The 21,757-nt window shown below is 43.6% G+C and overlaps 1 protein-coding gene across 1 annotated transcript in view; it reads right to left on the bottom strand.

Moving 5' to 3' along the window:
- Nucleotides 1–21,757, bottom strand: part of LOC133340484 (uncharacterized) — a 63,315-nt gene that overhangs the window by 34,712 nt on the left and 6,846 nt on the right. Inside the window, exon 2 of the mRNA XM_061548774.1 lies at nt 11,082–11,217. Within this exon, the coding sequence (XP_061404758.1) occupies nt 11,082–11,217 (136 nt within the window). The remainder of the gene's footprint in view (nt 1–11,081; nt 11,218–21,757) is intronic.

Here is a 21,757-nt window from a genome sequence, read left to right as displayed (position 1 = left end):
CCCAGACACTGATTTCCAAATTGCTAGTAATGAAGAATATAGTTGTCCATGGGCTTATGGCACTGTATATCTCAGCTCTTACTTATTTGAATGCATCTTTATTGAAATAATAGCTATGTGGGTATTGATATGATTTTCTATGTAAAATGTAGGCATCGTAATATGAGAGCAAACAGTACACGTCAATAAAAACCACTGAAGAGCACGAACAACTGTTATGCAATGAATATCTGCCCTACTAAATTTCACAACACACAAAGGTGTGCATTGCATGTACAAAGGCTCTCAGTCTTATCCAAATCACCATCACAAAATAAGTGACTGGCCATTTTGTTATTTAGACCACCATCTCTCAGTATTGACAAGATGTGGCCATCCCAACAGGCAGCAGTGAAACAGACACAACCATAGACCAGTTTCATCTTCTTCAGTACGGCCCAGTCATCAATTTTCGTGATGGCCATATGCCTCTGGGAGCTCCATACATGGAGAGGACTTGTACCTTTACACAATGGGAACCTGTTAGTACTTGCTTAAAGACAACAATAAATTGAAATCTGCTAATTTATTGATTGGATTAGAGCTGCCCGACACAAGAAAACACACTGGGCTCATAGCCACTATAAGTGTAAAGACAGTACAGGGCGATAAAGGGGCAGTATGGCTCCCCGGGACCATGGTTACTAATTAACGTGCTAATGAGGATTGATGGGACGAGCGTTAACAGGGTCACGTGACGGGAAGCACGGGACCCAACGGCCGTAAAGTGTAATAAGGGCAGAGATTGACAGAGCCAGGTGCGGTGAGCGAGAGTCCGGGAATAGGGGCGTGGCCGGGTCGTGCGAGGGATAAGAGCCGGCGCGAACCGGACCTGGGGGCTGTTGTTGTGGGCAATCGCCGTCTTCATCTTGGAACGGGTCGTCTCCATCGTCTTCGAGTAGTCTTGAGGCTAGAGTTACATTGTCTCAGACTAGAGTTGTCTAATTACCCAAGTGTATATAGTCACTCGCGGTTACTCGTTAAGTTGTCAGCGGAATTTATTCATAATAAATATACGTAAAGAATAAGATGGTGTCTCTGAGAGCTACATTACAGTGGTATCAGAAGTGGCTATTGTAAGATACCGAAGAGAGGAAAGCGTGGGAAACCACCTGTAGCTTCTTCAGAAGAGGAGGACTTCCAAGGGGTCCCCCAAGCAACCCCGGGAGACGGGGTCCCGGTGACAAACCCCGCATGCGCAGGGAATGCAGCGCCGGGGATGGAGGTGGTGATCGCCTCGCCACCCCGGCCACATGATCCGGTAAAGTTGTGGTCGCCGCCGGCGAGGGGGGAGGTGGGGGCCGCTTCTCCCCAGTGAGGCCCGACGAAGGGATGGCGCGAGCTGGTGGCGGAGGTGGATCGGCTCCGCTCGACCGTCGCTCAATTGGTAGCATCAATGGGTGCGGCGACGTCAAGGGTGGATGTGGCCGTGGCTCTTGACGATGATGGCCTCGCAACACTTTGGGCCATCCCTGCGGAAAAAAGGGCTACGCTTCAGGATGCCTACAGAGAGATGACCGCTGTATACGACCCACCATCGCCCACGCGGGGAAAGTTCCTCCAGCGGTGTTGAGGGGAAGCCGAGACACCCCTCGCCTACCGCGGCGCGCTGATGGCATTGGGATTGCCGGCCTACCCGCGGTTGGATCAAGCAGCGCTCGATTCCCTCGTGATGGAGAAGATGTTGGAATTGTCTTCGAAAATGGGTATCGTGCTACCGGTGATCGACGAAGATGCTCGACATCCTTGTGGACAGCCACGTGCCTGCAAGCGCACGAAATCCTGCGTAAACGGACTCGGGTGGCTGCATGGACCGGGAAGCCGTGGCCTAGGGATGGATCAAACAGCCGACCATCACGGGGCATAGAGGAGCCGATGGAGGATGACGCCCCGACGGGGGAGGTGTCGGCAGCGGTTCGCGGATGGGAGCGGCGGCGAGGAGACATGCCGCGACGGAACCGACAGTTGCGATCCCGGGTCGAGGTGGCGCCATTGCTGCGAGCGGCCAGGGCCGCCTGTTTCCATTGCGGCCTGCTTCTATTGCGTCCAACTTGGACACTTTGCGCCGGAAAGTCAGAAAATGTGTACCACCTCGTTAAGGGCTGCACCGCTTGTGCGCGCCGAAAAACACCAGACAGAAAGTGTCAACCCCCCTTGCAGTCCATCACCGTGTCCCGAGTTAATGAGCTGTTCGCGCTTGACATTTTGGGGCCCTTCCCCTGTACGCAGAAAGGTAACAAAATCCATCTGGTCGGGGCAGAGTATTTCTCCAGGTGGCTGGTGGCTTGGCCCCTACCCAACCAGACGGCGGCATCTACAGCCGATACCTTTTTGCACGGTTATGTGTTGGATATGGGGGCTCCCGAACAACTCGTTACATACCAGGACAAGAACTTCTCATCAAAGTTGTTACGTGAAGTGTGTGACATGCTAGGCACAAATTAAATTCAGACATCGCCTTACCATCCACAGATGGATGGCATGGTAGAACGCCTTCACAAAACCCTAACGTCGATGCTTTGCCAAGCAGTCGACGAGGCGCAGACAAATTGGGACCTACACATCCCTGGGGTCCTGGCAGCATATAGGATGGCCCCTCATACCTCCATGGGATTTTACCCGTTTTTCTTGATGTATGGTCGCGAAAGTGAACCTATTATTGATGTCCAATTGGGTCTGTCCCACAGAAGGAAGAAGCATTCTCTGCCAGCGACCATGAAGGTCACACTAGATTGGATTTCTGACGCACACGAGGCAGCTAAAGAAAACACTGCCAGGGTGCAAGCCGCTGAACAAAACGAACGTGCGCCGTCACAAGCACGTGTTGCCATGGGTGGTAGGGGATAGAGCATGGCTGCACTGCCCACCGGTGCCGTTGCACATGTCCCCCAAATTGCACCGGCCATGGCAAGGGCCGGTGGAAATCGTTGAAGTTAGATGGCTGCAGTGTGTGCGCGTACAGGTAGGGCGCCGCCACAGGTTTGTCCACCCGTCGTGCTTGAAGCCGTACGTGCGTCCCCGATTGGAAATTTCATCTCCAGTGTCTGTGCGGTCGAGGTTTGGTGTGTCGGACAGGCCGAAGTAATCGGACGCTGAGGAAACTATGTTGTGCCGCCCGCAGTTCTCGAGCCCTTGATGTCGGGGGAACCCTGAAGGCCTGCCACACGCAAGGGACCACCGGTAGAGGACCTGTCAGCCTCTCCCGGGCAGGCCTCCAAAGACCTCGACCCTCCCGGTCTGGTGACCAAGCCGTCGTTGGCTGAAGAAAGCTAAAATCCAACCCGGGGAGACGGGCCGGCAATGACGACTCAGTCAAGGGGGTTGACATTTCGGTGACGGATAGCCTATGAAATCGTGTTTTTGAGTTGTGTGTTGTTGGGCGACCGCATGTTCTAAATGTCCGATGCTTGAAGTAACGATCGCGGGGGTTGCGTTGCGTGCGTTGTTCACATTGTTATTGTTGTTGGTTTGGTTGTTGTCCACACTGTTCTTCTTCTAAGTTGTTCCTTTTCATGCTCTTTGGTCCTATAACATTGATTGTGTAGCATTGTGTTAAATGTATGGTTCGGCCTAGGAGAAGTTGGTTTCAAATCGTTTTAGCTGGGGACGGCTATATTTTTAAGAGGGGGGGGGGTGATGTAAATACAGTATGGCGATGGAGGGGCAGTATGGCTCCCCAGGACCACGGTTACTAATTAACGTGCTAATGATGATTGATGGGACGAGCGTTGACAGGGTCATAATAAGGGCGGAGATTGACAGAGCCAGGTGCGGTGAGCGAGAGTTCGGGAATAGGGGCGTGGCCGGTTCGTGCGAGGGATAAGAGCCGGCGCGAACCGGACCTGGGGGCTGTTGTTGTGGGGAATCGTCATCGCCGTCTTCATCTTGGAACGCGTCGTCTCCATCGTCTTTGAGTAGTCTTGAGGCTAGAGTTACATTGTCTCAGAATAGAGTCGTCTAATTACCCAAGTGTATAGAGTCACTCGCGGTTACTCGTTAAGTTGTCAGTGGACTTTATTCATAATAAATATGCGTAAAGAATAAGATGGTGTCTCTAAGAGCTACATTACACAAGAACAATTCGGCAACTCGAGTAGTCTCAACATTCCAATTATTACCCGGTAACTACTTTGACCTCGAGAAAGCGCTCCCAGCTCAACACAATAACATTTCAGTGTGCATTGCAACCAGTCAGAAATGGGAATTACCGTAATGTAGTATTGCATCGCAATTTTTCTCCCGCCTATGTAAACAATGTCATAGATTACATTATGTGCACACAAATTAGCGGATAATAATTTACTTCCCAATAACCTCATTAGAGACACTCGAAGACTGAAGCCAGTGTTTGCATCTCTAGGCGCTATAGCTGTCCTAAGATGAGAAAAAAAACTGTAACATAGTAAAAATAATACTGTCAGCATCACCATTGTATTAAACATTTATTAAAACAACAGGAGGGATCAGAGGCGTGCAGGAGGCTCAGGGATCTGATGTATTGAGCTGTGGCACAGTGCCAGCTCCACGTATCACTGAATTTCAAATTGCATAGGAAGACAAGATAAATGTAACAAAATAAAAGCTGGAATTATATTCTCAGTGTTGGACCATTTAGTATAGCAATTTCATATTTTTTTCAACATTAAATCCATAATTTACCAACTATTGCAGTCTTGCATCATTTATTATTTTGTTTCACTGCACTCCGAGTGACTGATGTGTGGAACAGTTTGACAAAATTGATTGTGGCAGCACACTGACTTGTCTCTAAGCATCGAGATCTCAAAGCAGTGTCTGTGCTGGAACTGCTTGAGAACATTAGCCATGGAGTAGAAACCACGAGATAATGGAAAACATTTTTTAGAAATCCAAGTATTATTATACAATCCAAATACATTTTTGTTGAAATAATGTATAAACTGCATCTCAGGATGCTGTACAAAACAAAGGAAAATATTCATCATGGGAAAAAAATGTGTGCGTATAGGCTACATATATTGATGTATTAACAGACATTTTGAGGAGACATTGCGAGAAGAGATCATGGCCAGCAGTCAAGGGTAATGACAGAGTGGCAGCTAAAAAACAGGGAACACACGCCAGAGTACGACCCCCGTGGAGAATGAGGATTGAATACAGTGGGATAGTTACATTGCCAAGACTGTGAGAGATGGCAACAGCTTGGGGAGGCCTCTATCGAGCAGTGGACAGATCGTGGTCAATGAAAATGATTAACATGACAATGATTGTATATCATTACCACTATCAACAAACAGCACTTACAGCAGTGATTAAAAAGAAAAACTATCCCAGCCAATCTCTGTTCACTGCTAGATGTGACAATGACATTACCTCTGCAAGTGGGCAACTTTAATCCATTATGTTAACTACGTGAGTATAAAATGATATAATTATCAAAAAAACACATTCCTGCTGCGGAGGGAGCTGGTAGGAACGTTGGGTTGCTCGGTCAATGGCCAGGGTCAACGGCGGCGTGGTGTATTCCGCAAATATGCCCGACTGTGAGGGCGGGCACAAGCCGGCGTGAGTAGGTTAAACATTGAGTTTTATAAGGGCACCACGGGGTGACCAGCCCCTCCCCACCCAGCATCACCCCTCCCACCCCCCACTCAGCCCCACCCTCCACCCAGCCCCACTCTCCCCACCTAGCCCCTCCCCACCCTCCTCACCCAGCCCCTCCCCACCCAGCCCCACCGTCCCCACCCAGCCCCTCCCCACCCAGCCCCTCCCTGCACGACGGACGGACACAATAATCCCCTGTGGGCTGGTGTAACCAGGAGGTTCCTACCAGTATAAGTGACCATGGGTAGCTGTCGTGAAGGAGGGCATGAACCGAGTCGTCTAGGTCACAGAGGACTCATTTTACATGTGTGGCTAAAGCAGTAACCCGTGGCTGAGAAGTCTTAACATATCTTAATGTCTTCTGAGAATCGTAGTGATGAGTCAGATGACAAAATTTAGATGGCAAGGGTGTCTTTATTGCTTCAATATTGTTGACAAATAGACTAATATCTGCATTACAGTATTTGTATTAGTAGTACCATAAGACTGCATGGAACCAGTTTAAATATGCATTAATTCAAAAGGCAGTTTTAGTCGTTCTGTACAATATATGTCGCAGAAGAAAACGAAGCAGAATGAAGATGGAGTGTGGCTCAGAGACTGTTTCAATAATTAAACCATTTCCTATTGCATGTTGTTGATTTGTGCCTCAACTGCTGTGACCATTTGAATTCAAATTTCCCAGTGATGTGGTCGTTGCGGCCCTCTATTTCTGAAGTTAATACATATTTCCAGTTGGCATTATTTGTACCATATGCAATTTATCAACGAAATCATTTTTTCAGCTATGCTAGTATTACAATTACTGACCAAGCAATGCTGGTACATATTAAAAATTACAATTAACGGACCTTAGTTTGAACACGTAACTTGACAAAATGAACACAAATTATTAGAGTGTATTCACAACTATATGTGCTAACCTGAGGGTGTTTTAATAAATTTAATAAGTTCCAATTTAATACAAGCTGCAAGAAATATAGAAGAGTCAATGAAGACATGTATGCAGATCAGTTTATGCATTGTGCAGATACATTACTTTTCTCCGCTGTGCAATAGTTTGAAATATATGTATTTTTAACATATTAATTACACTGGTCAACTTTTATGCTATCGGCATACCCCATTTTCATTGATTTTACCCGAAATTAACTCTGTCACTTATGATTGCAGGTTGTTGCGAGTCAGTGACTGCTTTAGTGTTAAAATATGGTGCTGTATTTTTAGGATAGTGTGTTTATAATATCATTATATGTAGATATCCACATTTATTTAATATTTTTCTTCGGCAGTTTTTATTGAAAATGCAATATTTGATATCTCATAAACCTGATGTGATAGACAAAAACTGATGACAAATTTGGAATCAGCACCCCAAAATTACCTTAAAACCGTTGGAATACCTTATGCCAGAAAAAGTGTGTTGACCAGTGTTATTTATGTCAGCAAATTCATTAGCCTATGTCCATGTAATTGATCTACTGGACTGTTAAGACATACTCACTGTATATACACCACACAAAAATATACTGCAAAGTATGTTTCCATTGTGGAAAACATGTTTTAATTAACCTATTAACGATTTATCAATATGAATAACCTATATAAAGTACTCGCCAATGAAAGGCTCACCAACCTTGAATTTGTACACATTTAAGCATGTTCTGCATTGAAAGCATAGGAAGCATTACTTTTTTTAAAGATTCTAATATACACCGATGAATACATACAGGACAATATAGTATGTTTACATATCAACAAATGTAATACATGCAAACACAAACAGTATACTGCAGCATTATTACCAGCCAGTCCCAGAGAGACCATTACTGCCTTGCACATCTGTTCTTCCTAGGAGTAATGTGCCATTAGTTTGCTAACTTTTGTGTGGGGCTCTAAAACACAGTATCCATATGCTAACTGGTCCTGATAAGCATGGCCAAAATGGGCCACGAGTGGCTGGTATCACAGCATTGTGAGCTAACCACCCACACCATTAATCACACAAAAACAACCGCCATTCGCCACTAAGTGGCAGTGATTCTGCAATGGTGATTGCGCCAAGCAAAGTGTTTCCATTCAACAAAATCCACACGTACATATATACACACAAATACGTGACTTTCAGATTACATAAGTTTTGTTCCGATATACTGATTATAAATGCTTTGGTTACCCAAGTGAGTGTGTTGGCTATACATACATATCTTAAATTAACAATATTAATGTAGGAGGGATACCCTGAAAGAAATACCTGCCATATTATTTCAAATATTTTTTGTTTCTTCCTTTTAAAATTTGATACACATACATTTCCCTCCAACATGAACATTCCAATCAATTATATAAATGACAAAAAAGCCATCATAACAGAAACAATCTGCAGGCCAATTTGTGTATAATACACAAAGGTTTAAGTGCTTTTTATAACAACTCTAGGCTACAGAAAGCCTCAGAACATGAAAGGCCACAGTTGAGTGGACTGCACTGCCCGATCCATAATATAGCCGAGTTCTGGCACCATCCGAATATTTTCTGTTTGGCCCTTTGAACGATGGCTTACCTGAGCAACATTTTGAAAATCACACACTGTCGCTGCACAGGATGCCATTCAAAAATCGTGGTTGTGAATCCATCCACGTTGCAAGTGCATAAAGCGGGATTGAGATTGTGTTGAAAAACTGCTAAATTAATGTTTGTGACGTTCCCACAAATGCAAATATATGATGAAAATTTAATTTACAGAAATATAGGGTGTCCTTTGTATGACAGAGTATTTTGACATTTTCTTGTGTGGGCCAATAACTCAGCTCTTCATCACCATGCTGACTTCAAAATCAGAATTTGTATTTAGCCAATTAAAGATAGTCTGCATAAAGGTATGGATTTAAAATGATACCACACAAAGTTCACCACTGGCTCCTCAATATGGCACAAGTCAAAATGTTAAAGTGTACCCGTGCTGTAAAAGTGTATGATTCTATCCGTATTTCTGTTAAAATGTAAAATATGTGAATGTGTGTAAGATGGTCATATCAAAATGGGCATGCAGTACTGTACTTCACTCGTTTATGTACAGTATGTTGAACTTCTTTCGCACCGTACGTAGCCAAACTGAGCTAATCGCAGGTGCGGGGGAAGGACAACAAACTAAATACAGAAAGTAGTTCTAATACCATATCTGCATTTCCCATAAATATGCTAAATGCCTCTTGATATGCAAATTATTTTGTCAAGGCGCTCTTCCCCCTCCAACCCAGCTTAAATATACGCTCCAAGCCTGGTGGTGTTTCATTCAGACGCTGTCTTTCCGACAGACCTGTTCTTCACCTGAGGACGGCTGCTTGCGTTGTGGCCGAAACGTCGTGAGAAATATTTTATTATGTTTTCTTTTTATTATTTTATTATTTCCCTTCTACGTGACTTTACCGAAAGAACCAAGAAGATGAATCCCTGCAGTCACGAAAGCTTTAAATCGAAATTTTAGTTCTAAAGAAATTAGTTTTCAATATAGATTTTAAAATCCATAGCTCCAGTGGCTTCCTTGAATGCGTTTTACACAGCCCACATGTTTTTGTGAGAGGTGAGGAATGTTTGACCCCCCTCCTGCTGTTCTCATTACCCTCCCAAACACAACTGTTCAGTTTTTACTAAATAAGATTTCGCTTTTGTATACTGCTAAAAAAAAGCAGGTGGAGTACCCAGTTGAACATCACTGTATATGTGTATAATGTTGTTCCCCGTCTTAAAGGATAATTAGCACTTCAGAGCTTTTGCGATTTATGTTGCATCACATTGAAAATGGTATTAAATTACCAGTTAATCGAGCAAGGGTTGCATGAAAGCTCTAGGAAGCAAACATCGTGATATCATTAATGATCATTAGTCTGTCCATAATTTCACCGACGTCACAAACGTTGCCACAGATTCATAATTAAGGCAAAGTCTTTTGTGACCTTTATAAGCAGACGTTGGAGAGATCACTCAATAATACATGCATTAGTGGACAGGATATTAAATTAGACTCCTGGCCATCTGCACAACACGACAATTAAAGGAAATCTATCAGAGGTTTCAGGTTGTATCGTTCAGCTGTTGCCAAGTACCAAGCACACCCTTTGAATGCAGCCTTTGTGGTTTTCATAGTCACAGTTACACAGACCTGTTGGTATGTATGTATGCATGTTTTTTTTTAGAAACAACTGCTTCACAGAAGTAGTTTTTTACTTGCAGATAATGCATTCGTCTTTATGTCACGATAATTTTACCAATGGAAGCAGCTAAAGTTAAGGTTAGATACAGCCAGGTTGCCAACAGCACAAACTGAAAAACAGAAAAAGATGTAAGTATCATCTATATAAGTAATGACCTTAATCTGTATGTCTATGTCTCATAAACCTCTAGGGTACTTCCCGACAAGGTAGAAAGCTGCAATTTGGTAAATAGATAGCTTTTACGACACAAACAACAGTACGACTCTGAAAATCCGATATTTTTCATTTTAAGGCCCCTAAATTTTTAAGTGCCCCATAAACATATTTGTGCGTGTCATTTAGAAACCATTAAGCAGTAAATACAATTAAAGCGAGAACCATTGTTCTATCTATTGTTTTCTCGATATTTCGAATTAAAGCGGTTTTGAACGAAACATTTATTTCATGTTAAAATCTGAATAATTAGAAAACAGTAAAGAATCGGAGCTCCCGTCAGAATATTGAGTTCATAAATGTGTGTTCTTTCTAATAAAAAAAAGGATGGAATCTTAAAATTGAGCAGTTTCCGATGGGTACATCTTTAAATATAAAAAGTTAGAATCAAGTCGTCAACAATGTTCTTTTTGCGGAAAAATATACATTTTTGTAGTTCTTAGTGTCTGATCGCAGATAAAATTGTCAAAAATCATATCAGGTTCATTATTGAAAACTTTTGCCTGGCGAAGACAGGCTTCATGAACTCGTAATATATAAATGTGATTAATCCTGAAATGTCCTTCGCTAAGGTAGATGTCCCAAAGATCACAATAATTAAGCTTGTTTTAAATCACCAAAAAGTTACTTTTTATTTTTTTTATTTTACCAGATAAGGCCCACTGAGCTATATAGCTCCTTTTCAGTAACGACGTGGCCACAAATGATAGCCCAACGAAGTGGATTATCATGTGGAAATGTATAGCCGCCAAATACTCAAAATGCACGTTGATTCTAAATGCGGAGGGAAAAACCGGAGGACCTGGAAATAATCCACGTGATCACGGGGAGAGAACATACAAACTTCAAATATATAGACGTCAGGTTGGGATCGAACCCACGACCTCCTGCATACCAGGCGAGGGAAGAAACAACTCACCACCGTGGCACCCTAAGTGTACTTAGAAAAAAACAACAGTCACTTCTGTTTTGAAAATAAATTTTCAGTCCTAATAAATGGCCTCATGTTAACCTTATCTGGAGGGTAATTACCTTCCTTGTTGCGGAGAAGCATGATGGTTTGAGTTCCTTTGGCGCACACGGTCGAGTACAAGCCATCAGAGCCCACATTTGGCAGACCACTGTCGTACAACGCCACCACAGCATGCAGAAGTTCTTCGGTGCAAACCTACAGCACAAGCAAAAGTCGATTGCCACTTTACAATTCCCCCGATGTGTTTCCACTGAGGCATAGAGGCCATCCATTTAGTACGCATGGAGGGGGGAGGGGGGGTTAACCCAAATGTGTACGCTTGCGTATGGGGGGTCTACTGACAATGTACGTACGCATAGAAAATGGGGGGGGGGGGAGCGGTTGAAGCTTCGATAATAATTTGTCTATATTGGCCTTCAAATGAGCCACAGTTCAGTTTCTTCAGCTGTCAGACAAGTACTAGCAGGAGAAGTGGGACTGTGGGAGAGGTGTCACTTGTATGCCACCGTGCCCCTGACTGCGAGCTATCACGCTGCTGTGCTTCAGCCTGACATTGCGCGTGTTGACGAAATCCCGATAATACGTAATCTGTTCGACTGGGTTCAGTCGGCGTTTGAACCTAGTGGACACGAGACAATTTTTTTAAAGGTACGCAACTTAATTCTTTAATGCAGCCGGCGGTGGACTGTTCTGCGTGGATTAAATATCGGCCGTTCTATAGGATTCGGGGGGGAGGGTGCGTTAAGCGTACGTACGCAGGTGGGGGGGGGGGGGTGTAAAAAGTCCGCGTGCGTACAGGGAGGGGTCAAGTTTTGACAGATTTTTGCGTACCTACTAAATGGATGGCCCCATATGTGCCGTGAAAGCTAGTACACTGCAGGGATTCTCAACCTATCAAATTAACCACAACCAAAATTACAGTACAAAGATCCCCCTGTTAAGGGTGGACACTTATCGTGACAGAAGTTCAAAATACATACATACATAGAAAGGGTTGTGGGGATGCTGGAGTGAAGATATGGTATTGTCCCTTTACCAGATCCCTAATGATGCCCGTGGTCCCCTTGAGTCAATGGCCAATATGGAACCTCTGGGAAATTGGACTCAATTTTGAAGGACCCAGAAATCATGTATCAGTTTGGTGAGGCTGAAAATGCTGATTCAACACTTTAAACAATGAAAGGTGGCAACAGCATGAGGCCTTCATCCAGCAGTGGACACAACATGGCTACTGCTACTGATGATGAATACCACCTTACATCCCTTTGTCAAAAACTGTTGTATGAGGCCCTCCGACACTATTGGTGGCGATGTCAGCCAAAGGGGATAACACTCCATCCAGCGGTCCTGCCAGCCTGGTGCCACACGGTCATCGAGGAGCCCTGAAGCACCTATCTGTGCCCCGTGTAGTCTATGGCTGCCAAAAGGAGTGCTTCGGAGGATATGGCTCCATCATCAGCGTTCACACATCAAAACTGCCCCACATGGGCTTGCCATCCCAGTGTGTCGGGGGTGTGTCCTGAGGATGCAGCGAACGTGCTGAAAGCCTTATGTACAAAACACAAAACCATAATTCCCTGAATACCAAATAAAGTAGGGCAGCAAACATCCCAGTGACCTCAATTCCTCTCACCTGCTCTCAGCACTTGAACAGTTCAACAGAAAATGATTATTTAATCTTCACAGCTTGTTCAGCATGAACACAAACGAAAAGTGTCACAACGACGCACTGCCCAACGTGTAACAAATGTGGCACAAGGCGTAAAGCAGAAGCGCAATATGTGTGGACATAACGGCACCGAGTTCATATTGAAATTGCAAATAACGAAATGAAAGTACTTTAAATGGGAATACTGTAATGAGCTTGTGCACTACGGGCAATGATGAAAAATGCATGAGACACAGCCCTTCCAGGCTCCTTCCAGTAAAAGGGCCATGTTGCATTTTAATCAGATTGCCGCGCTTGTTTTATTGAGGATGGCAGACCTGCCTAGTTTACAATTGTCCACAATTGGGTGTGTGAGAGCCACGCTAACGTGTACCGAGTCTGCATCACCGGAGAGGAGATATTGTACACTTACAAAAGATCGCATTTCCATATCAATAGGGCGTATTTTTGTTTACAATAATTTTATTTTCTTCGTGCATACGTTGATTGACTCATGGCCGGGCTCATTAATCTGTGATTTAATGTCATATACAGAACTGTACAGTAGACAGTGCGGCAGCAGTGGCACATTGGTTCCTTATGAGCCCAGTTTTCTGTGTTGGACACCTGGCCATGGCTAATATTATTGGTGAGTGATATAAACTGGTCTTTGACAACCTCTCACAAAGACCAGTATGATCAAGTACGGTCAAACAATCTCAATAATTGACAAAGCCCCTGATGTGGGAAGGACTTAATCCATATCTGCATTAACAAAGGCCCACAACTCAGCAATCTCCGTGGTTTGCCTTAGTTCTAGCCAAATGTATCTTACATTTATTTCAAAATTTATTCACGAGAGGGCCTTAAATTACATACAGGAGGAAGAATATGTAATTCATATTTTAATGATTGTATATTTTTGTCAATCGTATTTTTTGCTGTCCTTACGGTTATTTAGTATAGTGTTGTACAAGCTATCACAATCTATATTGGAATGTGATTTGTGTGCAATGCGCTCTCAACATTCATAAAGTAATGTCAAGTTTTTACTCTTAACATGAACACTACTGGGTTTTCCATTGCCACAACATGCATAAACAAAGGCTTTGAATAAAATGCCATTGCAGGCAGGCGATGTATACTAACACTGTGGCATTAATACAAAGAGCATTATAATTCCAGTGTGGGAAGCTTAAATAGTTAAAATAATGTTTGCGCTTTGTTGCCATTTGACACGAAAATGCCTCGAGACAATCAAACCAAGAACCATTAGAGTTGCAGTGCCTGATAAGAGCAAACATAATGGCTTTTCACCTAAAATATTAAAACAAAAATACTTCTACTCTATGAATTTTACAAGTATTGCAATAATACTGAAGTGTCAAATGTATTTTCCCAAGCATTAACGGGAGATAATGTGGGCTTTCTTAAGCCGAGTGCTAAGGCGACTTGAACAATTCACAATCTTATGCATAGGCCCAAGTAAGAAAAGAGCGTGTGGGCATTTTTTCTGTGAAGGGGTTTTAGTTGTACTAATCCCTAAAAAAATTCAGCAATACATAATACGACACCAGAATGGCAACTCAAGCTGAGAGGCAAGCAGGCTATTAGAGGATGTAGGTATGTACGTTGAACTTCTTCCACACCATACATAGCCAACAGTGCTCATCAGATGTGCGGGGGAAAGAACTAAACACAAAAAGCAGTTCCCAAAGAAATTAGTTTGCAATCTACATTATTTAAAAGTGCATAGCTCCCAGTGGCTTCCTAATATCGGAAGGAAGAGCGTTCCAGACGGCCGCAGAAGAGCATCTGAAAGCGCGCGATGCAGTGACCGTCTTTGTTCACTGCATCGCGAGCTTTCAGATTCACTGCATCGCGAGCTTTCAGATGATGGACCAACCTCTCCAGCACCGCGACGTGTTACACAACGTTCAGTGAAACAGGCTGAGCCTTAGTTAAAAAGTGTTGATTGGAAAGTGTTTTTGTGCCAAGTGCAATGATTTTTCCACAGGGGCTTAAAATATCTTGTTACTGGAGAAAGTGTGTGCAGTCTTCAATGGCAGGCGAGCATGTGCTGTTGACAGGGCTTGCTGTAACATAAAATAGCTAATCCATCACATTCAAGCCTGGCAATTTTTTAAACTACATTAAACACGAAATTCTTAGAATAAAAAAGCTCACATACAAGTAAAAAATGCAAGTACAGTGAAACCCAATTAATCTGTTAAATAAAACTAAAATCTGCAAAAACATATCCCAATATTTTGCCTGGTCAACAATACATATCCATGCATTTCCATTAATCTGCAGAAAAAATGCGGATTATAGGAGGAACGCAGCATGTAACTAGCGACTCCAATAATCTGTGAACAATTTGCAGACTTTAGAAATGTCACAAATTTTTTTTTATAAAACCATAATGGAGCTAATCTGCCACGGGGGTCTAAAGTAAAAAAAAAATCCTTAACTATGCAACAAATCACATTAGCACATTGAGTCTGAGCGAAGTAAACCAATAAATGTTGTCTGTACTTGTTTCTCTGAATCACGATTTTACTCTATCTCTGTGTTGACTTAAAGCTTTCGTGACTGCAGGAATTCACATTCGTTGGGTCTTTCGGTATCTACGTGAATTTACCGAAAGACCCAAATAATATCTATCTCTGTGACTCTCCATATCGCTATTTGCCTCTTTGCATCTCCATGTCTGTTTGTATCTCCATTTGTCAAGCAATATATGTACCCGTTTGTCTCTCTGTATCTGAATTCTTTTCTCTGAAGTGCAATCTCTCTCCATATCTTATATCACACAAATCGCTTCAGGCTGTGATGGGAATGCTTTTTTTTGTTGCAGTGCAGTTGCTTCTTGGTAGCTCGCCACGCCGATTTTTTTTAATCCGCTGCAAAATTCAATATTTTAGAATCTCCGCCCTACAGATTGCAGGAGTTGCTGCAAAATGTGGAGACGCTGGAAATGATAGGATTATGGATTATTGAACATTGTTTTTTTTTGTTCTGCTGTACTATATCATCTAAATTAATTCATAAGTTCAACGTTTTAACATCCGCACCTGCAATTAGCACGGTTGGCTAGATGCAGCGCAAAAGAAATTCAACATACATATAAAACTGGGGCAATTTGTGAATTGTTGACAATTTTTTTGTTGTCAATGGTAAAATGCAATGTGTTGACTGATAGCAATTAGACATATAAATAAACAAATAGGTTGTACCATGGACATACTTTACCTTGCGTCAGTAGGTCATTGTATATGGGAGAACAAAATTGGTCAAATTCATCCCATGTAATGGCAGGTAATGTAGACAAAATTATTTCGAAGGCAATTGTTGGCTGAAAAGGGCCATTATTCCAATATGCTGCAGGTACCCAGGGTAGACAATATCATTGGATATGCACAGTATTTTAAAAAACTGATATTATTTCCATAACCTGTTTAAAGGAGACCAAACAAAATCACTAATCTACATAACCTGCCAACTCATAATAATAATAAGTCTAATTTAAAATACACACAAGACTTGCACAGCATGTCACTAGCACAAGTCAGTGGTGCCAACGGAAGGTGAAGAGAAGCAGAAGAGCAAATAATCACAATAATCAACCTCACCCATTGCTGATATTTGTATACAAAATGAAATGAATGTTTGAGTACACAGAAATTTTAAAAGCTCCCAGCTGACTAAATAAATACAGATGTGGGATTCCACCTGAAAACATGACGAAATTAATGAATAGACCGACAGATGACTGCGTGGAGCAATAAATAAACTATGGGCATCCAGGAGAGAGTGAGCTCTCTCTCTCTCTCGTGTCCACACACACACACAGGAGCTGAGTGCGTGCACACACACGCCAACCCGGACACGCAAACATTATAGATTAGAGCTGTTCCATTAGCAACTCTGCAGGGCCTCCATCGTGGTTTTACTGCTCCACACAACGGCACTGACCTTATGTTCAGGCACAAACATTGCTCCACTTTGTTTATCAAGCACACACACGTACTGCAATATTGCCTGGGATACTGTGCAAGCACATTACTGATCAACTGAAAGGCAAGTAAACGAAAACAGCACGTATATATATGACTGGCACAATGTAAACGTATATTAATGCATGGAATACATCGCGTTACATTATGTTATGATGAATATGAGTCAACTACTAAATTCAGACTTAGCGATGTATATCTCGGTATCCATATCTCCTGCACAACTGCAGGAACCACCCCCACAATTTTACTGATCAAATTTAAGCTGAGGCTATCGTCTAGAATCACATCATGTTTGTCCATTTCAAATATTTAGTTTTCGCACACACACGTAAAAAAAAACTTTTATTTAAATTTACAGGTTAAAAAATTACCCGTAAAAACAAAGTTTTTCACTATAAATCCTTTATATGCGTGGCGGCTAGAGTCGTCTCGTCCTCTGGCTTGAGATGGCTGCCACCTATGGGTCAGATGATTGCATGGCAGCATTAAGCAATTGGTAATTAAATATAAAAAAAATTCCTAAAAAGTGTACAATTTTGGGAAAAAAATTTCACGAAAATTAATTGTCACACACAACGAGTCTGTGTGGAAAATGTCAGCTCGATTGGATCACGGGAAGTGGGTTAAAAAACGACCGAAAGATTTGCACGGTCGTAAGCGCACAAGCAAGCAAGTGAACTTAATATAAAGGATTTTAAAACGATAGGACTGCTGCAGTAAATAGCTAAATAATTAAATAATACGGCATCTAAGAGACCCCTCCTGCGCAGGTTCCTCGGGGATTTATTGTGCGTAGTATCGTATACAGGGACCCCTCTACTTACAAACGAGTTAAGTTCCAGAGGTCTGTTCGTTCGTCGATTTGTTCATAGATCAAACTTTACACCCGTCGATTCCCAACGTATTGTACGGCATTTACACTAAACACGGGGAGTGGCTTTAAAAGTTGTATAATCTCCCGTAGATGGAGATGCCACTGGTTCTTCACGTTCTGCAAATGTAGATGCCACTGGTTATTCACGTTCTGCAGATGTAGATGCCACTGGTTCTTCACGTTCTGCAGATGTAGATGCCACTGGTTCTTCACGTTCTGCAGATGTAGATGCCACTGGTTCTTCACATTCTGCAGATGTAGATGCCACTGGTTCTTCACGTTCTGCAGATGTAGATGCCACTGGTTCTTCACGTTCTGCAGATGTAGATGCCACTGGTTCTTCACGTTCTGCCGATGTAGATGCAACTGGTTCTTCACGTTCTGCAGATGTAGATGCCACTGGTTCTTCACGTTCTGCAGATGTAGATGCCACTGGTTCTTCACGTTCTGCAGATGTAGATGCCACTGGTTCTTCACGTTCTGCAGATGTAGATGCCACTGGTTCTTCACGTTCTGCAGATGTAGATGCCACTGGTTCTTCACGTTCTGCAAATGTAGATGCCACTGGTTCTTCACGTTCTGCAGATGTAGATGCCACTGGTTCTTCACGTTCTGCAAGATGTAGATGCCACTGGTTCTTCACGTTCTGCAGATGTAGATGCCACTGGTTCTTCACGTTCTGCAGATGTAGATGCCACTGGTTCTTCACGTTCTGCAGATGTAGATGCCACTGGTTCTTCACGTTCTGCAGATGTAGATGCCACTGGTTCTTCACGTTCTGCAGATGTAGATGCCACTGGTTCTTCACGTTCTGCAGATGTAGATGCCACTGGTTCTTCACGTTCTGCAGATGTAGATGCCACTGGTTCTTCACGTTCTGCAGATGTAGATGCCACTGGTTCTTCACGTTCTGCAAATGTAGATGCCACTGGTTCTTCACGTTCTGCAGATGTAGATGCCACTGGTTCTTCACGTTCTGCAAATGTAGATGCCACTGGTTCTTCACGTTCTGCAGATGTAGATGCCACTGGTTCTTCACGTTCTGCAGATGTAGATGCCACTGGTTCTTCACGTTCTGCAGATGTAGATGCCACTGGTTCTTCACGTTCTGCAGATGTAGATGCCACTGGTTCTTCACGTTCTGCAGATGTAGATGCCACTGGTTCTTCACGTTCTGCAGATGTAGATGCCACTGGTTCTTCACGTTCTGCAGATGTAGATGCCACTGGTTCTTCACGTTCTGTAATGTAGATGCCACTGGTTCTTCACGTTCTGCAGATGTAGATGCCACTGGTTCTTCACGTTCTGCAGATGTAGATGCCACTGGTTCTTCACGTTCTGCAGATGTAGATGCCACTGGTTCTTCACGTTCTGCAGATGTAGATGCCACTGGTTCTTCACGTTCTGCAGATGTAGATGCCACTGGTTCTTCACGTTCTGCAGATGTAGATGCCACTGGTTCTTCACGTTCTGCAGATGTAGATGCCACTGGTTCTTCACGTTCTGCAGATGTAGATGCCACTGGTTCTTCACGTTCTGCAGATGTAGATGCACTGGTTCTTCACGTTCTGCAGATGTAGATGCCACTGGTTCTTCACGTTCTGCAGATGTAGATGCCACTGGTTCTTCACGTTCTGCAGATGTAGATGCCACTGGTTCTTCACGTTCTGCAGATGTAGATGCCACTGGTTCTTCACGTTCTGCAGATGTAGATGCCACTGGTTCTTCACGTTCTGCAAATGTAGATGCCACTGGTTCTTCACGTTCTGCAGATGTAGATGCCACTGGTTCTTCACGTTCTGCAAATGTAGATGCCACTGGTTCTTCACGTTCTGCAGATGTAGATGCCACTGGTTCTTCACGTTCTGCAGATGTAGATGCCACTGGTTCTTCACGTTCTGCAGATGTAGATGCCACTGGTTCTTCACGTGGCATCTCCATGACACACGGACAGGTCTGTTCGCATCTCTGAAAGTGCGTAAGTCGAATGTTCATAAGTTCGAGGAGTCCCTGTCCACGTGTTTGCAGATATATGGTGAATCGGGATGCCGCCCCGGGCACCGCACTTTTCGAGAGGGGGGAGGGGGGGCACGCTTTGATGCCACAATCAGTCCCTCCAGAAAAACGCGGAGTTTTTTGGTGATTGTTGCGGGCAAAAATCGTTGATTATGCGGCACGTTTTCTTAAAAAATGCGATGGAATATGCGGGATATTTATGCAATTTTATGCGATTAAATTGCGGGAACTTGCAAAAATTGCGGGAACTTGCAAAAATTGCGGTTTGATGAAAAAGAGAAAAAAAAGTGATTCCCCCAACACCCTATTCACTAGGCTACTACTTGAATGTAAAGAGTCATTTCTTATTACTTCCTATGATAAGCAAGCATACTACATCACAGAAAGTGCTGGGAATATTTAAGTTCTCATCTTGTTTTATTTCAGACCTTAACAAACAGATGGCTCAAACTTACAAAACATTAAGTCGAACAAGTTCTGTAGCTTTACAAAATGAATATGCTACAACTTCTGTAAAAATGAATAAATAAAATATAAAAAAATAAAATGTGTGCTTCCTGTTTTACAGAGGTAGCTATACAAAACAGACATCTTGTGTTAAAATAAGTGTTTTCAGTGCACAGTAACGTAAGCAATACAGTAACAGTACAGTCTTACAGTAATGTAAATTTACATACTACTAACAAAAAAGTGCAATCTTACAACTGTAAAGTTGCATAAACTCCTGAATAAAACTAACTACGTAGCCTCTAACACTTCATAACGTTCCCATGGCAACAGGGGAAATGGCTGCGCTTGTGTGAAGTAAACGCAACATTTTTCAACTTTCTGCTAAGATATATGTGACTTTTTGCAACGAAAATGCGGGGATTATGAAATCATGCAAGCCCGCATATTTTGCGCGCGGAAATCTGCAATTAATGCGGCGAAAGTGCGGCGTATTTGAAAAAACGCGCCCCCCGCATAAATATGCGGACTTTGGCTGATTTTGCGTGGAATCTTGCGATCGCATAATCGCGTTTTTCTGGAGGGACTGCACAATGTCAGATGTAATACTTTTGATTTAGTTTGAAAGCGTCGGGGGGGGGGGGGGGTTGGGGGTCCACGCAGTGGGATTTGCTCCGGGCCCTGCACACCCCCCCACCGCCCATTTCCCCCTATGGACAGCCTTGCATATACACTGCCCACCAGGGATTATTTCAGGGATTATTTGTCTGTCGTGCATATGAGGAGAGAAGGGTGGGGCTGGGTGGAGAGGGGAGGGGCTGGGTGGGGAGGGAGGGAGGGGCTGGGTGGGGAGGGTGGGGCTAGGTGGAGAGGGGAGGGTGGGGAGGGGCTGGGTGGGAGAGGGAGGGGCTGGGTGGGGAGGGTGGGGCTGGGTGGGGAGGGGCTGGTCACCCCGTGGTGCCCTTATAAAACTCAACGTTTAACCTACACACAACACTGTACACGACACGATACACTACACTTATACAGGTAGGAACAACAAGTTCCACACTGCCCACCAGGGATTATTTGTCTGTCTGTCGTGCACGAGTGCGCTGTCCAACCAAGTTCCGACCTGCCCACTCTGAAGAAACGTGTTAATGCGTGAATGTATGTGCTCCACAAAATACCAGAAAAGGCTATCGAGAGGTCACTGCAAGGAACCGAATAAACCATTAAATCATTTTAGAATCCAGAGCATGGCAAAGCACAACACTTAAGTTGCATCGGCTTCTTTAGCTCAGGGATGGGGAAGGCGCTTGTTCGCAAGAGGCCATTTCCTTTATCCAAGGGCCAGGATAAAATCACAACATCTGTGGACCTGGCCATTGTCAAAGTTGCTGCCTTTCTCCATGGGTCATGGAAACCAGAAAACTGTCATCAGGTGACGACCACTTGTGTTGCGATCGAAACGTCGTAGTTTATTGTTATTTTCTTTGAACCTATCTATGTAACTTTATTGAAAGACCCAAAGAATATGAATTCCTGCAGTCACGAAAGCTTAAAAATCAAGATTTAGCCCCCCTCATTAATAATCATGAACAGGTGATGTCCTCCAAATGGATACCCCCCCCCCCCATTAATAATAATTAGCAGGTGACGTCACTCCACATGGGGGGCGAGGCGCCTCCTCCCCCCTCCTTAGCGTCAACTTATAACCCTCACTACAAAGGCAGAACCCTCACGTCA

This window comes from Lethenteron reissneri, chromosome 9 (assembly GCF_015708825.2).
Source record: "Lethenteron reissneri isolate LAM-NWPU_2019-01 chromosome 9, ASM1570882v1, whole genome shotgun sequence".
NCBI lineage: Eukaryota > Metazoa > Chordata > Hyperoartia > Petromyzontiformes > Petromyzontidae > Lethenteron > Lethenteron reissneri.
Note: the sequence above shows the minus strand (reverse complement) of the source record. Positions and strands in the feature narration are given on the sequence as shown.